The sequence below is a fragment of the Ornithorhynchus anatinus genome, chromosome 1, assembly GCF_004115215.2.
Source record: "Ornithorhynchus anatinus isolate Pmale09 chromosome 1, mOrnAna1.pri.v4, whole genome shotgun sequence".
In the NCBI taxonomy this organism is placed as follows: Eukaryota; Metazoa; Chordata; class Mammalia; order Monotremata; family Ornithorhynchidae; genus Ornithorhynchus; species Ornithorhynchus anatinus.
In genome coordinates this window covers 67,604,438-67,620,705 of record NC_041728.1, presented here as the reverse complement: position 1 = coordinate 67,620,705, position 16,268 = coordinate 67,604,438, and the positions used below count along the sequence as shown (strand labels likewise).

Here is a 16,268-nt window from a genome sequence, read left to right as displayed (position 1 = left end):
AGGGGATAGATAAAAATTACCGCTGATGTAATTCCTCCTCGACGGATTTCAAAAGACTCCTTGGAAAAAAAAAGAAAAAGAAATAAAACCAATTTGGTAAATGTACACAGTGGAGTTGAAAAATAACTACCTGAGCAATACCATACCACCACAGATAAAAATCCCTATACTCATTTTCGTTCAAAAGCAATTAGAGCTCCAGGGGAGGCGTGTGTGTGTTGGGGGGGGGGAAGAGGTATAGTAGCTGAAATTAATTAACTGTCTTTAATCAGGATCTCTATGTAATGCCATATATAAAGCAGCAGTAATTATCGCTGAGTGCCATTTTCCAAGTGGTTCTGCCTGGCCAGCATCTGCACTCAGTAAGGAAGGATTGTTGCAGAAGGAAAGAATTCTAATGCTTGGTGAAAAATGCCAGTTTGAACATAAGACTGTAAGCTCGTTGTGGGCGGGGACGGTGCCCTACCAACTCTCGCGCTCTGCTCCCCTAGCCCTTAGTAGAGCGCAGTTGCACACGGTAAGCGCTCAATACAAACGACTGATTGATCGATGAGACAACCCACTATGAGACGTCACAATAAGATGGACAAAAAACAATTCCAGGGTCCCTAGCAAGGGTTGCCAGGCCCCAGTGTTTGCCAACACAGTTGTCCTGACTCCCGAAATTATGTCCTCCCTTTCTCGAAAGAATGCAACACTCTCAAAGAATCACGCCTCCCGGCAGCCCTTGGACACGGAAGTCAGCAGGTTGGATCTCTGCAAAAAGCATGCATGCATGTGATGTGAAAACATGAATGTGTAGCATTTTGCTTTGACAGAAGGACAAAACTACTTACCCGTTGGGCTTTTTCTCCAATGGTGTCTGGGTGGACACATTCACATTTCTTGGTTCCTGAGCCCAAGCCAGAATAAGTGAAACTACACTACGCTTGGAAGTACACACACATTTCGATTTTCAAACAAAGGCTCCCCGGAGTTTGCTCAGTTCTTTTCACTGAAAGATCGTGGACCGCATTCAGTCTGCCACGGAATTCGGTCTGTTTTTCCCCCCGAGACGTTTCTGGGATCTGCCCTTTCCACTCCGTCCAAATGACTAAGCACTAGTCATTTCATTCAATGGTATTTATTGAGCGCTTACTGGGTGTGGAGCACTGTACTAAGCAATGGGGAGAGTACGCTACAACAATAAACAGACACAATCCCTGCCCCTGACGAGCTTACCCAAAGTAAACAACTACATCATCAGCCTAATCACTGGTCTCCCTGCCTCCGGTCTCTCTCCTTTAGAGTCCATACTTCACTCTGTTGCCCAGATTTTTCATTCATTCATTCAATCGCATTCTCTGAGCGCTTACTATGTGCAGAGCACCATACTAAGCGCTTGGGAAAGTACACTACACCAAGAAACAATGACATTCACCGCCCACAACAAGGATAACCTTTTCAAACACTCCGCATATATCTCCCCAGTCCTCGAAATCCTCCAATAGTTGCCCATTCCTCTATCAAGAAGAAACTTCTGACCACTGGTTTTCGAGGAATTCGGTCAGTTCTCTCCTCCATCCTCTTCTGCCATTACATCCCACCCTGTCCCCTTCATTCCTCTCAAGAAAGCTTACTCACAGGGCCCCACTTCTTGCTCGCTCTGTTCCCCCTGCCTGGAACTCCTTCCTTCTCCACATCTGACAACCTGCTGATCTTCCCCAGGTCGAAGATCTTCTAAAATCCCATCTCCACGAGGCCTTCCCCGATTAATTTCTAATCTCTCCACTTGTACATCCTCTCACTGCCACTTCAGCACTTCCTTGCCACCTAAGCACTTGGGTATTTACCCTCCATCTGCAGCTCCTACGTACATATCTTTAGACTCACTTCATCTTTGCAATTTTGAGGGCCTGTGTCCCCTCCTTGAATACATTCAGAGTTCCGCACGATAAATACTTTTGATTGATTGTTAGGAGATACGGAAGAACAGATGCGATGGAGTTAAACAACCCCATATGGTTAAGGCCGAGAGACATGGATGGTCTGTATGGTTTCTTCCCCATTACCTCAGTTTCACAGCTATTCTTGAAATACTTTTCTTTCTTGGTTTGAGGCACCGTGGGTTCACTTTACCAGACAATAAGACTTTACTCCCAGCTGGCTGGGATAGTTAACCGCTTAGTATAGTGCTCTGCCCCCTCTCAGAGTCGCACCTGGAGAGTTTCCAGTCCCCCACCAGTCTCGGCTATGGGAGGGAGAGTCAAGCAGAGGCCTACCCGCTCCGTTCCTAGCTTGGCCAGTGGCTAGCGAGTGGAAGGCGATCTGCTACGAGTCAAGACTCACCCATGCTGGGCAGCAGCGATATGGGAGAGAGTCGAGGGCGGAGACTCGAGTTGACTGTCTGGAAGGCGGCAATGGTAACCCGCTTCCGTATTTTTACCAAGAAAACTCTACGGATCCACTACCAGAACGACTGCAGATGGACAGCCGGGCCTTCTGGCAGAGATGGGTCCGTGGTGTCGCTGTGGGTGGGAAATGTCTCGACGGCATAAGACAAGACGAGATAGTGCTCTGCACACTGTAAGCACTCAATAAAGTCTACGGATTGAACTGATTAACCACTTCAGACTTGAAGGAACAGGGGACGTTAGAAGAGAATCGAAGTGAAAACTCTGGTTTACATCTCACGCTGCCTCTGAAAGATAACTCATCAACTCTTTTAGCTATAAACTCTAACGTCTGCCCGGTTTAAAAGAGTTGGCCCTCATCCCCTACACACAAATGGGAATCTGTCTGCCCCATCACCTCCGGAGAAGGCAGGATCCTATGAGTTTCAAAACACTGCCTAGTTACAAGAACAAAGCAGACATGTAAGTACAGTAAGGGGAGTGCTACATCCATGCTCATGTCACATGTATGTATATGCCTGCACAAAACACACAGCCAAAAATACAATTTTTGGCTAACCTACCTTGCCAGTGATTCGTTATATAGAGTACAGTTCCTTAAGCAGTGATCCAATTAATCAAAAAATGAAGGTTGGGCACATTATTAACAATTTTTTTTTCCTAGCCAAAATAAATTATACTCTAGTTTTAACCATCACAAGTCAGACAGTTCAATTTTTGCTTTTCTGAACTAGAGCAGCACAACAGTATACAACTTGCTGATGGCAACATAATTCCTTTTTGCTGGAGATGGCTTTAGTTCATTGAGAAACGCATTTACTCGAGTCCTCAATCAGGTGGCTTCAAAGTTATAACTGGATGTGATACCTCAAGCCTTGAATTTAACTGCTTCACAACTTTTCTAGTGGCAGTAAGCTAACACTAGCTTGACAATAATTGCTAATTAAAAGACAAATGCTTGGCATCTGCCCCGGGAGTATTTTCAAAAACTATAATTCATTCTTCATCCTGCAACACGATTTTACAGTCAGTAATTCTAAGTCTTTAACTGGAATGAGGATTAAATGAAGATTAATGCATTTCGGCAGTTCTGTCGGCTCGATTACAAGAAATGTACCATCACACCGTTCCGACAGAGGATTGATCTCTTTGTTGAGAAAGACGATGAATGAGAGAGAGATAATGAATGCTTAATATCTCTTCCAACTAGACACATTGCTTGGCATTGTTCTCTTTCCTGCACATTATTTGGAATTCAGAAGTTATCTTCCATTTGCCTGTTTAAAATGTAGGCTCTGATCACATAAAACATGGTCACTATTTAAAGTAAACAAAATTATGTTGGGATCATTGACACTCCTAAATTTTAACCTGAGCCATATGTATTTCCTGATTAAGGAAATACTCAGACAGAAACATGAAATACTCGAGTAATCCTACTTTTCACCATAATGGCAACTGCTTTCGTCGGCTATTTCCTCGGCATTAACTTGTCCCCGGGTTGGACATTCTCTTTCTGTGAGATCCTCTCTTCAGAATGTGAAGTTCAAGCTGACCACAAGCGTCACAGAAGGCCCAGTCTTACTCGTGAAGGTGACGTCTCCATCCAAACAGCTCCCTTGTCGGTACAATCTCTCATCTTAACCCCACTGGATTACTGGATCGGCATCCTTTCTCATCTCTCATCCTCCTGTCTCTCCCCACTTCAGTCTACACTTCACTCGGCTGCCCGGATTATCTTTCTATAGAAACGCTCTGGGCATGTCACCCCCCTTCTCAAAAACCTCCAGTGGTTGCCTATCAACCTTTGTATGAAGCAAAAACTCCTCATTCTTGGCTTCAAAGCTGTCCACCCCTTGTCCCCTCCAACCTCACCTCCCTTCTCTCCTCCTACAGCCCAGCCCGCACACTCTGCTCCTCTGACGCTAACCTCCTCATGGTCCCTCTTTCTCGCCTGTCCCATCGTGGACCCCTGGCCCACATCCTCCCTTTGGCCTGGAACGCCCTCCCTCCTCACATCCGCCAAACTAACTCTCTTCCCCTCTTCAAAGCCCTACCGAGAGCTCGCCTCCTCCAGGAGGCCTTCCCAGACTGAGCCTCCCTTTTCCTCCGCTCCTCCTCCCTTCCCCATCTCCCCTACTCCCTCCATCTGCTCTACCCCCCTTCCCCGCTCCACAGCACTTGTGCATATTTGTACATATTTATTATTCTAATTATTTTATTAATGATGTGCATATATCTATGATTCTATTTATCTACTGTGATACTATTGATCTACTTTTGATGTCTGTCTCCCTCTTCTAGACTGTGAGCCCGTTGTTGGGTAGGGATTGTCTTTATTTGTTGCCAAATTGTACTTTCCAAATGCTTAGTACAGTGCTCTGCACAGAGTAAGCGCTCAATAAATACGACTAAATGAATGAATTTGGATCGCATCCATTTGGTTTAAATTGATTTTGTTAACTATGTTCAAGAGGCAAACATATGCTTTTCCTGCAACTAGGTGTTTCTTATTCCGATGGGAGATTCCCTTATCATCGCTTTGAAATTCATACCACAAATTCTGGTCAAGTGAAGAATTTAAAAAACAATAAATAAATTTGGCTTGTCAAAAGCAGGAATGCAAACAAAGGTAAAAGTAAGAGCCTTGTGGGATGTTGTCTAAAGGATTTCTCAAGATAGAAATTTACATAGGAAGTCAAAATTTGAATAGTGGTGGAAATCTCTTTTGCAATTGAAATAGTTTTACTGTATTCAGAAGGAAATTTACGTAAACACCTCAAATTTAGATACAAAGAAAACACATCTATCTCTTTGAAATATAACACTGAAATGTGAAGAGATTGTGAAACTGGCAAGAAAGAGTTGAGAAGTGACAATCGCTTAAATAATTACAGGTTTGACATTTTAAAACAGTTAGATTTTGATCTTGCAGCTGTTTGGGACATTGTGTCTTTTATATAATTCACTACTTGAGCTACTTAGAAGAGGGGTATATGAAATCTACAACTGATAATAAGAAACAGCATGACCTAGTGGATAGAACTTGGTGCTTAACGTCACAAGGACTTGGGTTCTAATCCCGGCTCCACCACTAGTCTGCTGTGTGAACTTGGGCAAGTCACTTCACTTTTCTGTGCCTCTATGATCTCATCTGTAAAATGGGGATTAAGACTGTGAGACCCACGCGGGACATGGAGGGTGTCCACCCTGATTACCTTGTATCTACCCCAAGGCTTAGAACAGTGACAGGCCCACAGTAAGCGCTTAACAAATACCACGATAAAAAAATTGCTATTTAAAAATATCAGTCAGCCTCAACTTTTTGGGAAGTGAATGTATCATCACAGGGTAATATCTGTAGTGAGAGAGACTTTGCCTTTTATTTTCTGGTGACACTTGGTGGTTTTATGAAAGAAATGAGTAAAAGATTTAAACTGATTTTCCAAGATATTAGTGGGAAGGATTTATCACCCTAAAGGACTAGCATTAGAGAAATTCATACTAGTTTTAAACACACCATGGGTAACGCCTACAAGTTTAGCTGCAGCCACGATGTCAGTATCAAATGTAAAAGCGTTAACTGAAACACCCTGGAATATAATTCAAGAAAAGGTTTACTTACTTATTTGCCCCTAAAAAGTAACTACTCTGGTGTCCTTGTCCATATTCCAGTTGCAGGTCCTAATTGTGCAAAATAAAACATTTAGTAAAGTGAAAAAGCAACAAGTGAAACCGATTAAATCCTGTCATTACCAATCCTACTAGCAATAAGAGTCTAAAACAGTTCACTATTGTAAAGATTTTAGGAACAGTTTAGTTTCAAATGGTACGTAGCTAAAGCAAGCAGGTTTGCCCACAGGCAAGCTCCCTGTGGGCAGGGAACGTGTCTTCCATCTCTGTTAGTCTTTACTCTCCCAAACGCTTAGTACAGTGCTCTGCACCCAGTGAGCGCTCAACAAATGCCATCGCTTGACTGGCTGAGTGATTTGAACTTAACGGCAATTTTGAGTTTGGGGTGCTTGGATTATATATGCCATTAACTTCAAGTGGCAAATTTTGCATGGCCAAGCTTTCAGAAACAAATCAACAAAAGCAATAAAAATTAAGAGAGCATACATTTGCATTCACTATATGATTTACAACGAATGGTTCTACAGGTCAGAAGACAAACACGCAATTTTGATTTTGTTCAGTTAATAGGGTCTTCGGTTTCCTACTACGGGGCGGGAGGTGGACAAAAAGAGCAACAATCTCGATAAGTACCAAGATGATACACTCTTCGCAGCATGTTGTTGCTTTTAACCCTGATAGCTTTTACCAGATTCGTCAGTGGAATCAGGTGGATTTTAAAATACCCGTGCTGGTTAATTGCAATTAATGAATGACTCTGTCAAATTAGCAAGACGGAGACAATTTTGTAACTTTGCATCTTAGGGTTCATTTTAAATTGAAAACCTACATTTGCTTCTACCCTTAGGACAGTGTCCAACGGAGTCTGCCTTCCAGAGGCTTATTACACCGAGTCCCCGTCCCTGAAAATTGTCCCTGTCACTCCTGAAAATCTCTTCCTGATAATGTACCTGAGGTAACACCACTGGGTCCTGACAATGCCTTCTGGACTGAGGATCGAAGAACGAGAAGGGGATGTAATTGGGAGGCCCCAATCCCGACACCTTCGGTCTAAATCCCGGGAACCATGACTATAGAAAGCAGAAAATTTGCCCCAGAGCAGCCCACACCAACAGAAAGGCCAGTTGCTATTTCACCCTACATCCAACATGGTTGGACAGTTCAGAAGACTGAACAGTCTAAAAGTATTTTACTGGCAGCTTTGATTAATCAGCCGAATTCATCCCTTCGCTATCTAGGTATACGTATGCATAAATACAATTTGGCTTCATAAATCTAGTAGGACTCTGATGGAAATCAAAGCTAATTCTTGGCATGATATATCCCCCCAAGTGAAAGCACTTGAAAATGTAAGCACTCAAAGGACCGTCCCAAAAATTCTTTGTGAAAATGGAAATCAAGGTCCCGCACTAGACAGAGCTTAGTTTGTCTCATCTAATTTGGGTACCCCGCTATCTCTGACAAGGCATACACCACTGTCAGAAAAGATAAATTGGGAAAATAAGCGAAACTGTGTAAATGTAAGAGAGCATCCTGCTGTCAGCCTCTGTTAAAAATCCACTTAGATTTAAACTTTTGATGGAAAAAATAACTGCCCAGTTTTCTAACGGTGTCACGTTTTCAATGCGGAAAAAAAATCACCCAAAGCTATCGGTGTTGTCGGTTTTAAAGGGTCGCTGCTTCCTCTTTTGTCCTTCAAACAAAACAAAACCTCCCCAAAATAAGATGCGCATTTGACTTTACAGAGTATTAATTGGAAGCACACCGCTGGTAAAATCCTAACGATGTTCACTTTAACTGCTGACCCAGAGGGATGGGTAGCAATATATGTTGTCAAAGCATAACTAATATCATTCTGAACGTTATTTCTTTTATAAAGCAGTCTATTTTGCTACCAGAGAGTCCACGATGGAATTTTCTTTTCCTCCCTAATTTTGGAGTTGGAAAGTTGTCAAGGCTTCAATGTAGTCTTCGATTTGTAATTTTCAATGCAGAGTTTAGGAGAGGTACCCGTCTGGTGGCTTCTCCATTTGGAGATGTGCTGCGGTGCGGCGGAAACCTAAATGGGCACCGAGCCTTTAAGGAGGGCCTGAATCAAGTTTTCTTTTCTTTAACGGTATTTCTTAAGCACTTAGTATGCGCCAGGCACTGTTCTAAGCACAAGGGTAGATACAAGGTAATCAGGTTGGATACGGTCCCTGTCCCACATGGGGCTCACAGTCTTAACTACCACTGAGCAGATGAGGTAACTGAGGCCCAGAAGTGAAGTGAGTTGTCCAAGGTCACACAGCAGACAAGCGGCAGAGCCGGGGCTGGAACCCAGGTCCTTCTGACTCCCGGGCATGTGCACTAGCCAGTAGGCCACGCTGCAAGTTAAGCACGATCACGTTTGGAGGGGCTCGGCTAAGCTTCCCATTCGTCCTGCTGTAGCGATTAAATGGAAAAAAAAGGAAGGGGGGGCTAAATTACGGCTTTATTTCTTTAGAAACGGTTCAGCCAACTAAAGGCGGCCAGGCCCCCATTTCGGGTGCCAGCTCCGCTCTGCTGGCAAATATATAATAATAATGATAGTATTTGTTAAGCGCCAAGCACTATTCTAAGTGCTGGAGTAGTTACAAGCTAATCGGGTTGTCCCATGTGGGGCTCACAGTCTTAAACCCCATTTTACAGATGAGGTAACTGAGGCGCAGAGAAGTCACAGAGCTGACAAGGGGCGGAGTGGGGATTAGAACCCCCGACCTGTGACTCCCAAGCCCGGGCTCCTTCCACTAAGCCACGCCGCAAATATATTTGAATATTCAAGGTTCAGACCTCGTGGTTTGAGAACCTGAATTTTGCTTTTGCTACTGGGCCTAATGAGGGCCTGGAGCGAGGAGGGTCGGGTACCCCAAAATCAGCCTAAGTGATTTTATTCTACAGATTAAATAAACTGTTTGGACCCAGTGTCCTCGAAACTTGAACTTGGTCAAATGATGCATGGCAGATTAGGGCGTCTATCTTTCCAAAGGAAGGGCTACATTATCGTGTAGAGGAGTAGTATGGCTTAGCAGATAGGGCACAGGCTAAGAGCCAGAAGAACCTGAGTTCTAATTCCGCTTCTGCCACTTGTCTGCTTGCTGACCTTGGGCAAGTCACTTCACTTCTCTGCGCCTCGGTTACCTCGTTTGTAAAACGGGCATTAAGCCTGAGCCCCACGTGGAACATGGACTGTGTCCAACCTGATCATCTTCTATCTATTCCAGTATTTAGTACAGTACCTGGGCTTAACAAATACCATTTAAAAATCCAGAGAAATCTGGCAGATGCACAGAGTGTTAAATCTGATATAATTGACTGTTAGGGAAAGTCTTTGTTTTTTATTAGCAATTCCTTTGATAACCACTTACCCCTAATTCACATTTTTAACATCTTAACATTTATCAATCAATGGTAATTATTGAGTGCTTACGATGTGCAGAGCACTGTACTAAGCACTTGGAAGAGTACAAAAGAATTAGCTGACATGAACCCTGCCCACAGTCAGCTTACGTTTACGGGATGGGAACAGTTTGCAAGGCACAGAAAAAAAGAATTTCAGAAGTTCCCTTGGTTGGTGAGTTTATACGAAATTTAGATAGGGTCACATATTTATGAGAGAAGAAATATACACTATCTTAGAAATTGTATTCAATAACTTCAGTGAAGACTTGGATCAAAAAATCAAGGAACACGTTCATCAAATTTGCAAATACTAAATTAGGAGGGGATGATAACTTTTAATTCTAGAAGATGGGAATTGGATTAAAAGTGAGCTTAATACATTGTAAAATTGAGCCTACAAAAACAGAATGAAAAACCATACAGAAACTGGAATAGAAGTATATTCAGAGTTTTAAAAAAAAAATAACTATTCTACTATAAACCCTAATTAGATATGTTAAACAGAAAAAAACCCAAAACAATGGGTCAACTGATGGGTAAACACTTGCTAGAAAGACCTAGGGGTCAAAGCTGAGGTTATCAAAAAAGGTCTGTTTGGTAGAGGAATGCCTTATAAAGAAGTAGGAGATGCGATAGCTGGGAATCTTATCATTCCACCATCAGGTAAAAATCGAGAGTATTGTCTCCAGTTCCAGTGGTGAATTTTTTTTAAAAAAGTGTATGGAGAAACTGAAAAGAATTACAGAGAAAAATGACTAAAATGATGAACAGAGGGAAGAAAAATTATTGAAATTACAGTGGTTAAGCCTGGAGAAGTGGTTAAGGGGTGGTTAAGTGGTTAAGAGGTGGCTAAGGGGTGATGAGACGACTCGACAGCATAAGACAAGGGGTGATTAATTGCCGAACTATTTTTAAGGTTTGTTTTTTATTTTTGTTTTTATTTAAAGTAAGGATGGTGACCAGTTGTTTTCTGAGCCCACTCTGGGCTCAAGAAAGGAAATGGTCTTAAATAAAAGTAGAAGGAATCTTTAGTTAGACAAAAGGAACCCGGGCAAGGACGATGAAGGAAAGATGCAGAGTTTCCACCTCTGTGAATATTTGAAAAAAATGCAGTGTTGGGTTGCAGCCCTTTATTCTGACTCCAATAGTGGATGTTTGTAGGAACCCCCGAGGCTGTGGAATACCTTTCCCAGCTATTCCCTCTAATAGGAAGCAGCGTGGCTCAGTGGAAAGAGCCCGGGATTGGGTATTAGAGGTCATGGGTTTCAATCGCGGCTCTGCCATGTGTCAGCTGTGTGACTGTGGGCAAGTCACTTCTCTGTGCCTCAGTTCCCTCATCTGTAAAATGGGGATTAAGACTGTGAGCCTCATGTGCGACAATCTGATTACCCTGTATCTCTGAACAGTGCTCTGCACACAGTGAGCGCTTAACAAATGCCAACGTTATTATTACTATTAATAACCTAACATTCCTTCTCGAGACCTCTACCACCCGTAACATTTCTCTCTTCAGCGATCCATTACGGACCTATCTCCCATCAATTTTCTTGAGCGCCTTCTCAGTTATACGGTAGGAGAGGAGTGTCAGAGGTTGAATGCTCTCCGACTGGCACCGGCATAATCCGCTGCTTTCAGCAGGGAGGTAGGCGCTGTGTCAGTCGTAACGGTGAGAGCGATCGGAGCGGTACTTATTGAGTGCCGAGTACTTACTGAGCGCCAGGAGTTGGAGAGAAGTGCAGTTTGGGATGGTCTCACTTTGTCGGATACAAGGTAATAATAATAACGTTGGTATTTGTTAAGCGGTTACTATGTGCAGAGCACTGTTCTAAGCGTTGGGGTAGATACAGGCCAATCGGGTTGTCCCACGTGAGGCTCACAGTTTTCTTCCCCATTTTACAGATGAGGTCACTGAGGCACAGAGAAGTGAAATGACTTGCCCACAGTCACACAGCTGACAAGTGGCAGAGCCGGGAATTCGAACCCATGACCGCCGACTCCCAAGCCCGGGCTCTTTCCACTGAGCCACGCTGCTTCTCTGTACAAGAGCTGTGAGATGGTCAGGTATGGACTAAAATTCACAACACACCTCCCCGCCCAAAACATGTGCAATCATTCCCCTTTACCCCTCTCCCCCCTCAAGACGGTAAACTCTCTCTAGACTGTAAGCTCACTCTGGGTTGGGAATGTGTCTGTTTATTGTTGTACTGTACTCTCTCAAGCGCTTAGGACAGTGCTCTGCACACAGTAAGCACTCAATAAATACAACTGAAAGGAATGAAAGACGTCTATAGCTCCAGAGATGGGTTTCTCATAGTCACCTCCATCCACAGCTGAGCCAAAAGAGGGTTGCGATTCTCAGCACAGTCGGAGGTTCGGGTGGTGAAAAGGAAGTAGAGATGGAGAGATGTGGAAACCCTTTAGAAACTCACCTGTACTCTCAGCACTGTGCTCGTCCGCTCATTTGAATATATTATTACCCTATTTATTTTGTTAATGAGATGTACATCACCTTGATTCTATTTACTGCTATCGTTTTAATGAGATGTCCATCCCCTTGATTCTATTTATTGCTATTGTTTTCGTCCGTCCGTCTCCCCCGATTAGACTGTAAGCCCGTCAATGGGCAGGGACTGTCTCTATCTGTTGCCGATCTGTCCATTCCAAGCGCTTAGTATAGTGCTCTGCACATAGTAAGCGCTCAATAAATACTATTGAATGGATGAATCTGAATCGGAAAAGCGAAGGGGAAGCAGGAGAGCCTGAGGGCCTTAGAGTGGGCACCCTGTGGAAACAGAGGTGGATTATCTTGGTATGGAAATTTTTAACCAATGCAAAGGAGAGTAACAGGGAGGTCGGTAAATACAGAGTTGTAAAATGAGAGATTAAAAAATGACGTGGTTATGGATGGGAACGGTGAAATCGACATGAGAGATGGGTTTTAGCAAAGTGGAGAAAATTTCGATGAAGAGACGGCCGAGGAAAAGATGAGTCCAGAGGCAAATAAGATACAGAGAAGATTTCTGAATCACTTACACTGAGCAAAAACTGGATGTGAAAACAGACAAAACTACAGAAAGATCAAGTTGACTAGCCCAGGCTTTTTCGGCAAGTTAACAGTTGTAAAGTTCTTCTGCCTCCATTCTCAGAGAAATTTAATAAATTAAAATGGCAAGAATGAACTTCCAAAATAGTCTGATGCCAATAATGATTTCACTCAAATACCCGCAATTGCTTGGAAAACAAATGCCAAAAATTTACCAGTGCACCTAAACGTTGACACCTGGACCTCTACCAGGACATAAATAAAATTAGCATTCCTTATTAATCCCGAGACAGACTTGCTTCCCGTCAGTGTCTTGAAAGCTTAAAAGCCTTACTACGATTTGATGGGAAGTATAAACTTAATTTTTAAAAAGGTGACACTTCACGGTAGAAATGGGCAGTATTAGTGGATTTTAACTGCTTTGGACTTCAGCATGGAGACTGTGAGCCCCACGTGAAACAGGGACATTGTCCAACTCCATTTCCCTTATATCCACTCCGGTGCTTAGTACGGTATTATTATTATTATTATTATTATTCTTCTTCTCCTAGGCAACAGTTGAGGTGAGAGGTGATGGTAGGGAGACAGGTTTAGGGAAATTTATCAATTTGAGGCTGCCGATGACTGAAAGACAGTTTGAGGTTTTTAGGGCTCAACTTTTGACTTTGTTAGCAATGGGAAATTAGCGACCGACTGATCTTTTAATATTTTCAAAGCTCTGTCATTGCGTGACGCTGCCTTTATTTACCTAGTCACCAGATCACAACTGGCAAGTGGCTAAACGTACGTTATCTAGTCATAATAAACTGGGGGCTCCACACCATTGCTTTTAGGATCCCTTATTGCATGAACAGGGCAAGAATAGGCCAATATTCTGTTGTACTGAACTCTCCCAAGCGCTTAGGACAGTGATCTGCAGCGTGGCTCAGTGGAAAGAGCCCGGACTTGGGGAGTCAGAGGTCATGGGTTCGAATCCCGGCTCTGCCACTTGTCAGCTGTGTGACTGTGGGCAGGTCACTTCACTTCTCTGTGACTCAGTGACCTCATCTGTAAAATGGAGATTAACTGTGAGCCTCACGTGGGACAACCTGATGACCCTGTATCTACCCCAGCACTTAGAACAGTGCTCTGCACTTAGTAAGCGCTTAACAAACACCAACATTATTATTATTCTTATCTGCATATAGTAAGCGCTCAATAAATAGGATTGATTGATTGATTAAGGCCAAGCAGGTTTGAATTGCTGCTCCTTTCACCCTCCAATCCTGCCACCGATTACCTCACGAGAAAACTCTAATTCCTGAAGGTAATGGAAGTGATTCTTTCACCCCCTGCCCTTCTCACTCTGCTGGATCATTTCAGGTGTCTGATTATCTAAATTTAATTTGAAACTTATCCCAATGCAACTAAAAATAATCACATAGGATTCACTGATTTTCACATGTATGGAAAGATACCTGCTCCTTGTGGGCAGGGAACAGGTCTATCAACTCTGTTGCACTGTATTTTCCCGAGGGCTTAGGACAATGCTCTGCGCATAGTAAGCGCTCAACGAATATGGCTGAGTGATGGTTAACGCTCACTTGGAAAAATCGAGATGTCTGCAAAATTGACGTTCACGTTTGAGAAATGCAAATACTGACGTTAGGATATTGATACTCTTCATTAAAAAATGAGCATGACTTTTTGGTGAAAGATTTCCAGTGTTCACAGTATTTTTTTCCCCCGCTAGTAATTCAGCCAATACAACTATCATGCTCATCACTGCTATACTAATTGCTAAATTGCTACACTATGGCAACTTGTAAATTCAGAGTGAACAAAATGTTATTGCTTGGGAAGGAAAAATAAGACAAAACCAACGCTGACAAAGAAAATCAGAAGATGAAAAATACCAGATTAGATCTTGCAGTGTAGTACACTTCTTCTGAACTGTCCAAAAAACCGTCACTGTCGGGCTGTTTAGCAGACAGAGACCAAGAAACCCAAGTTATTTACACAGACTGAAAGCCACAGATACACAAAGGGAAACTTTCACAAGTGGGATAAGCCCTTCCGGCACAATCGGTAACAAAAGTGCGATGTTAAAACCACATTAAGCAGCTTCTGAAAACGCAACTATCATACACTCTGCAGCACAAAATGGCTACTCAATCAGAACTGAGATTAAATACATGCAATGCTCACTTGTGGAAGGGGAGAAACAAAACAAGCGATGAAGACCGCTTTCACCGAATAAGATTAGCATTTTATTAATTTCATTTAATACTGTCGCAACACCTCCCACTCCTAGTTACTTTTCTAGGAAATTAAATTCAGTATAACTGATCATAAAATATATTTTTCCCTTTAATATCACCATTCGACAAAATTGGGGGAAAACCTCCTTTGACACGGAAAACAAAGTGCCGGGTTTCCTTAAAACGAGCCAATTGGGTTGAAAATCAGTGTTATAATGAAATCCCGCTCCTTAATCTTCAGAACGGATGTTTTAATGTTCAGAATATTTTTCAGCGCTGGGTAACTAGGAGACAAATAAATGAACTGGAAATTCAATCTAATTTCGCATCCTTAGGGTCCAGCTTTTTCCTATCATTTTCAAAGTAATACTATAAGACGTTCCTGGAACGGCTTCGAGACAAGCTCTCCTCCAAATACTCTTCACGATCGTGATCCTCGTAAAGTGTTACCGAAAAGTTTCACTTCACAAAAATACATGACCAGGACTATCGTGTTTATTTGCTGAACTCTATTTTCAATTAAAATGAGCAGTAAAACTTGTCCTTTTTCAATTAATAATGTCAGATACATACAGGGAGGAAAATATGGGACAATGATTTTAATTTGATTTACTTGTAGAACAAGTCAATTATAAGTTTCAGTGAGTTGAATACATTTTCACATTACAGAAGTTTCGGGAAAAGATGCTCACACTCTCGAACAACGCCTTTAGTATGCCATTTTTTTAATGGGTCGGCACTCAAATTTAAATTCTAAAAAAGCCACTCAAAATACCTTAAACAAAAAACACTAAAACAAACATGAGGAAAAAAAACCCACATAAAAGTCACACAGATTGCAGGGGAAACACTTAAATATGTTTAACTAAAAAATGTCAAATTATTCCACGTTGTGTATTAGTGATGCAAATATATTTCAGAGGGAAGCAACTCCCCCAAATTTTGATAATCTTCAAATTTAGCCACCCGGCTTTATTTATTGCCAATCTCTTAAACGATTACCATCCCCATCACCCAAAACCTTTTAGAAACATTAATAACAATATAGTTCGGATGCCTTTATGTCTGTTTTTAACTTTTTTTTGCCAGCATTGGTGTGTCAGAGGTGAAACAAGGCAATTATACTTTCAGAATTTGCATCTTAATCTATGTTACTTACAAGTTCATGATGTGGCTCTGTCTCCTTCTTTAAGAGTGGATCAAATTTTACTTGACCGACTATTAAAAACACACATACAAACACAGACATATATATGATATATAAATAAAACAAAATCCTAGATAGACGAACATTTATATCTGCTCATTTTAGGATTCGGTTTTCTTTTTTTTGGTTTGTTTAAGGAATGATTACACTTCAAATATTCCCTCTAAAAATTGCCGTTTTCCCTACCACAGTCTAGAGACTTATATATCTTTGCTAAGTAGATAAAAATGTTTAATAATTTATATTTCCTATTGCGCTAGCTCAATAACTAGTCGTTCCAGAAGCTTATTTGTAGTCAGAGTAAATTTTCACTCCATAAGGGAAGATAATAA

The 16,268-nt window shown here is 42.1% G+C and overlaps 1 protein-coding gene across 6 annotated transcripts in view; it reads right to left on the bottom strand.

Moving 5' to 3' along the window:
* Positions 1-16,268, bottom strand: part of MAP4K3 (mitogen-activated protein kinase kinase kinase kinase 3) — a 194,037-nt gene that overhangs the window by 40,115 nt on the left and 137,654 nt on the right. For 2 of the 6 annotated variants that reach the window (XM_029066090.2, XM_029066103.2), the window contains exons 14-18: positions 15,889-15,947; positions 14,385-14,447; positions 6,019-6,077; positions 2,957-2,989; positions 21-59 (exon numbers count right to left, since the gene is read on the bottom strand). In XM_029066090.2, coding sequence (XP_028921923.1) covers positions 21-59; positions 2,957-2,989; positions 6,019-6,077; positions 14,385-14,447; positions 15,889-15,947 — 253 coding nt within the window. The remainder of the gene's footprint in view (positions 1-20; positions 60-2,956; positions 2,990-6,018; positions 6,078-14,384; positions 14,448-15,888; positions 15,948-16,268) is intronic. The other 4 variants (XM_029066120.2, XM_029066095.2, XM_029066111.2 and 1 more) reach the window with 3 other exon arrangements.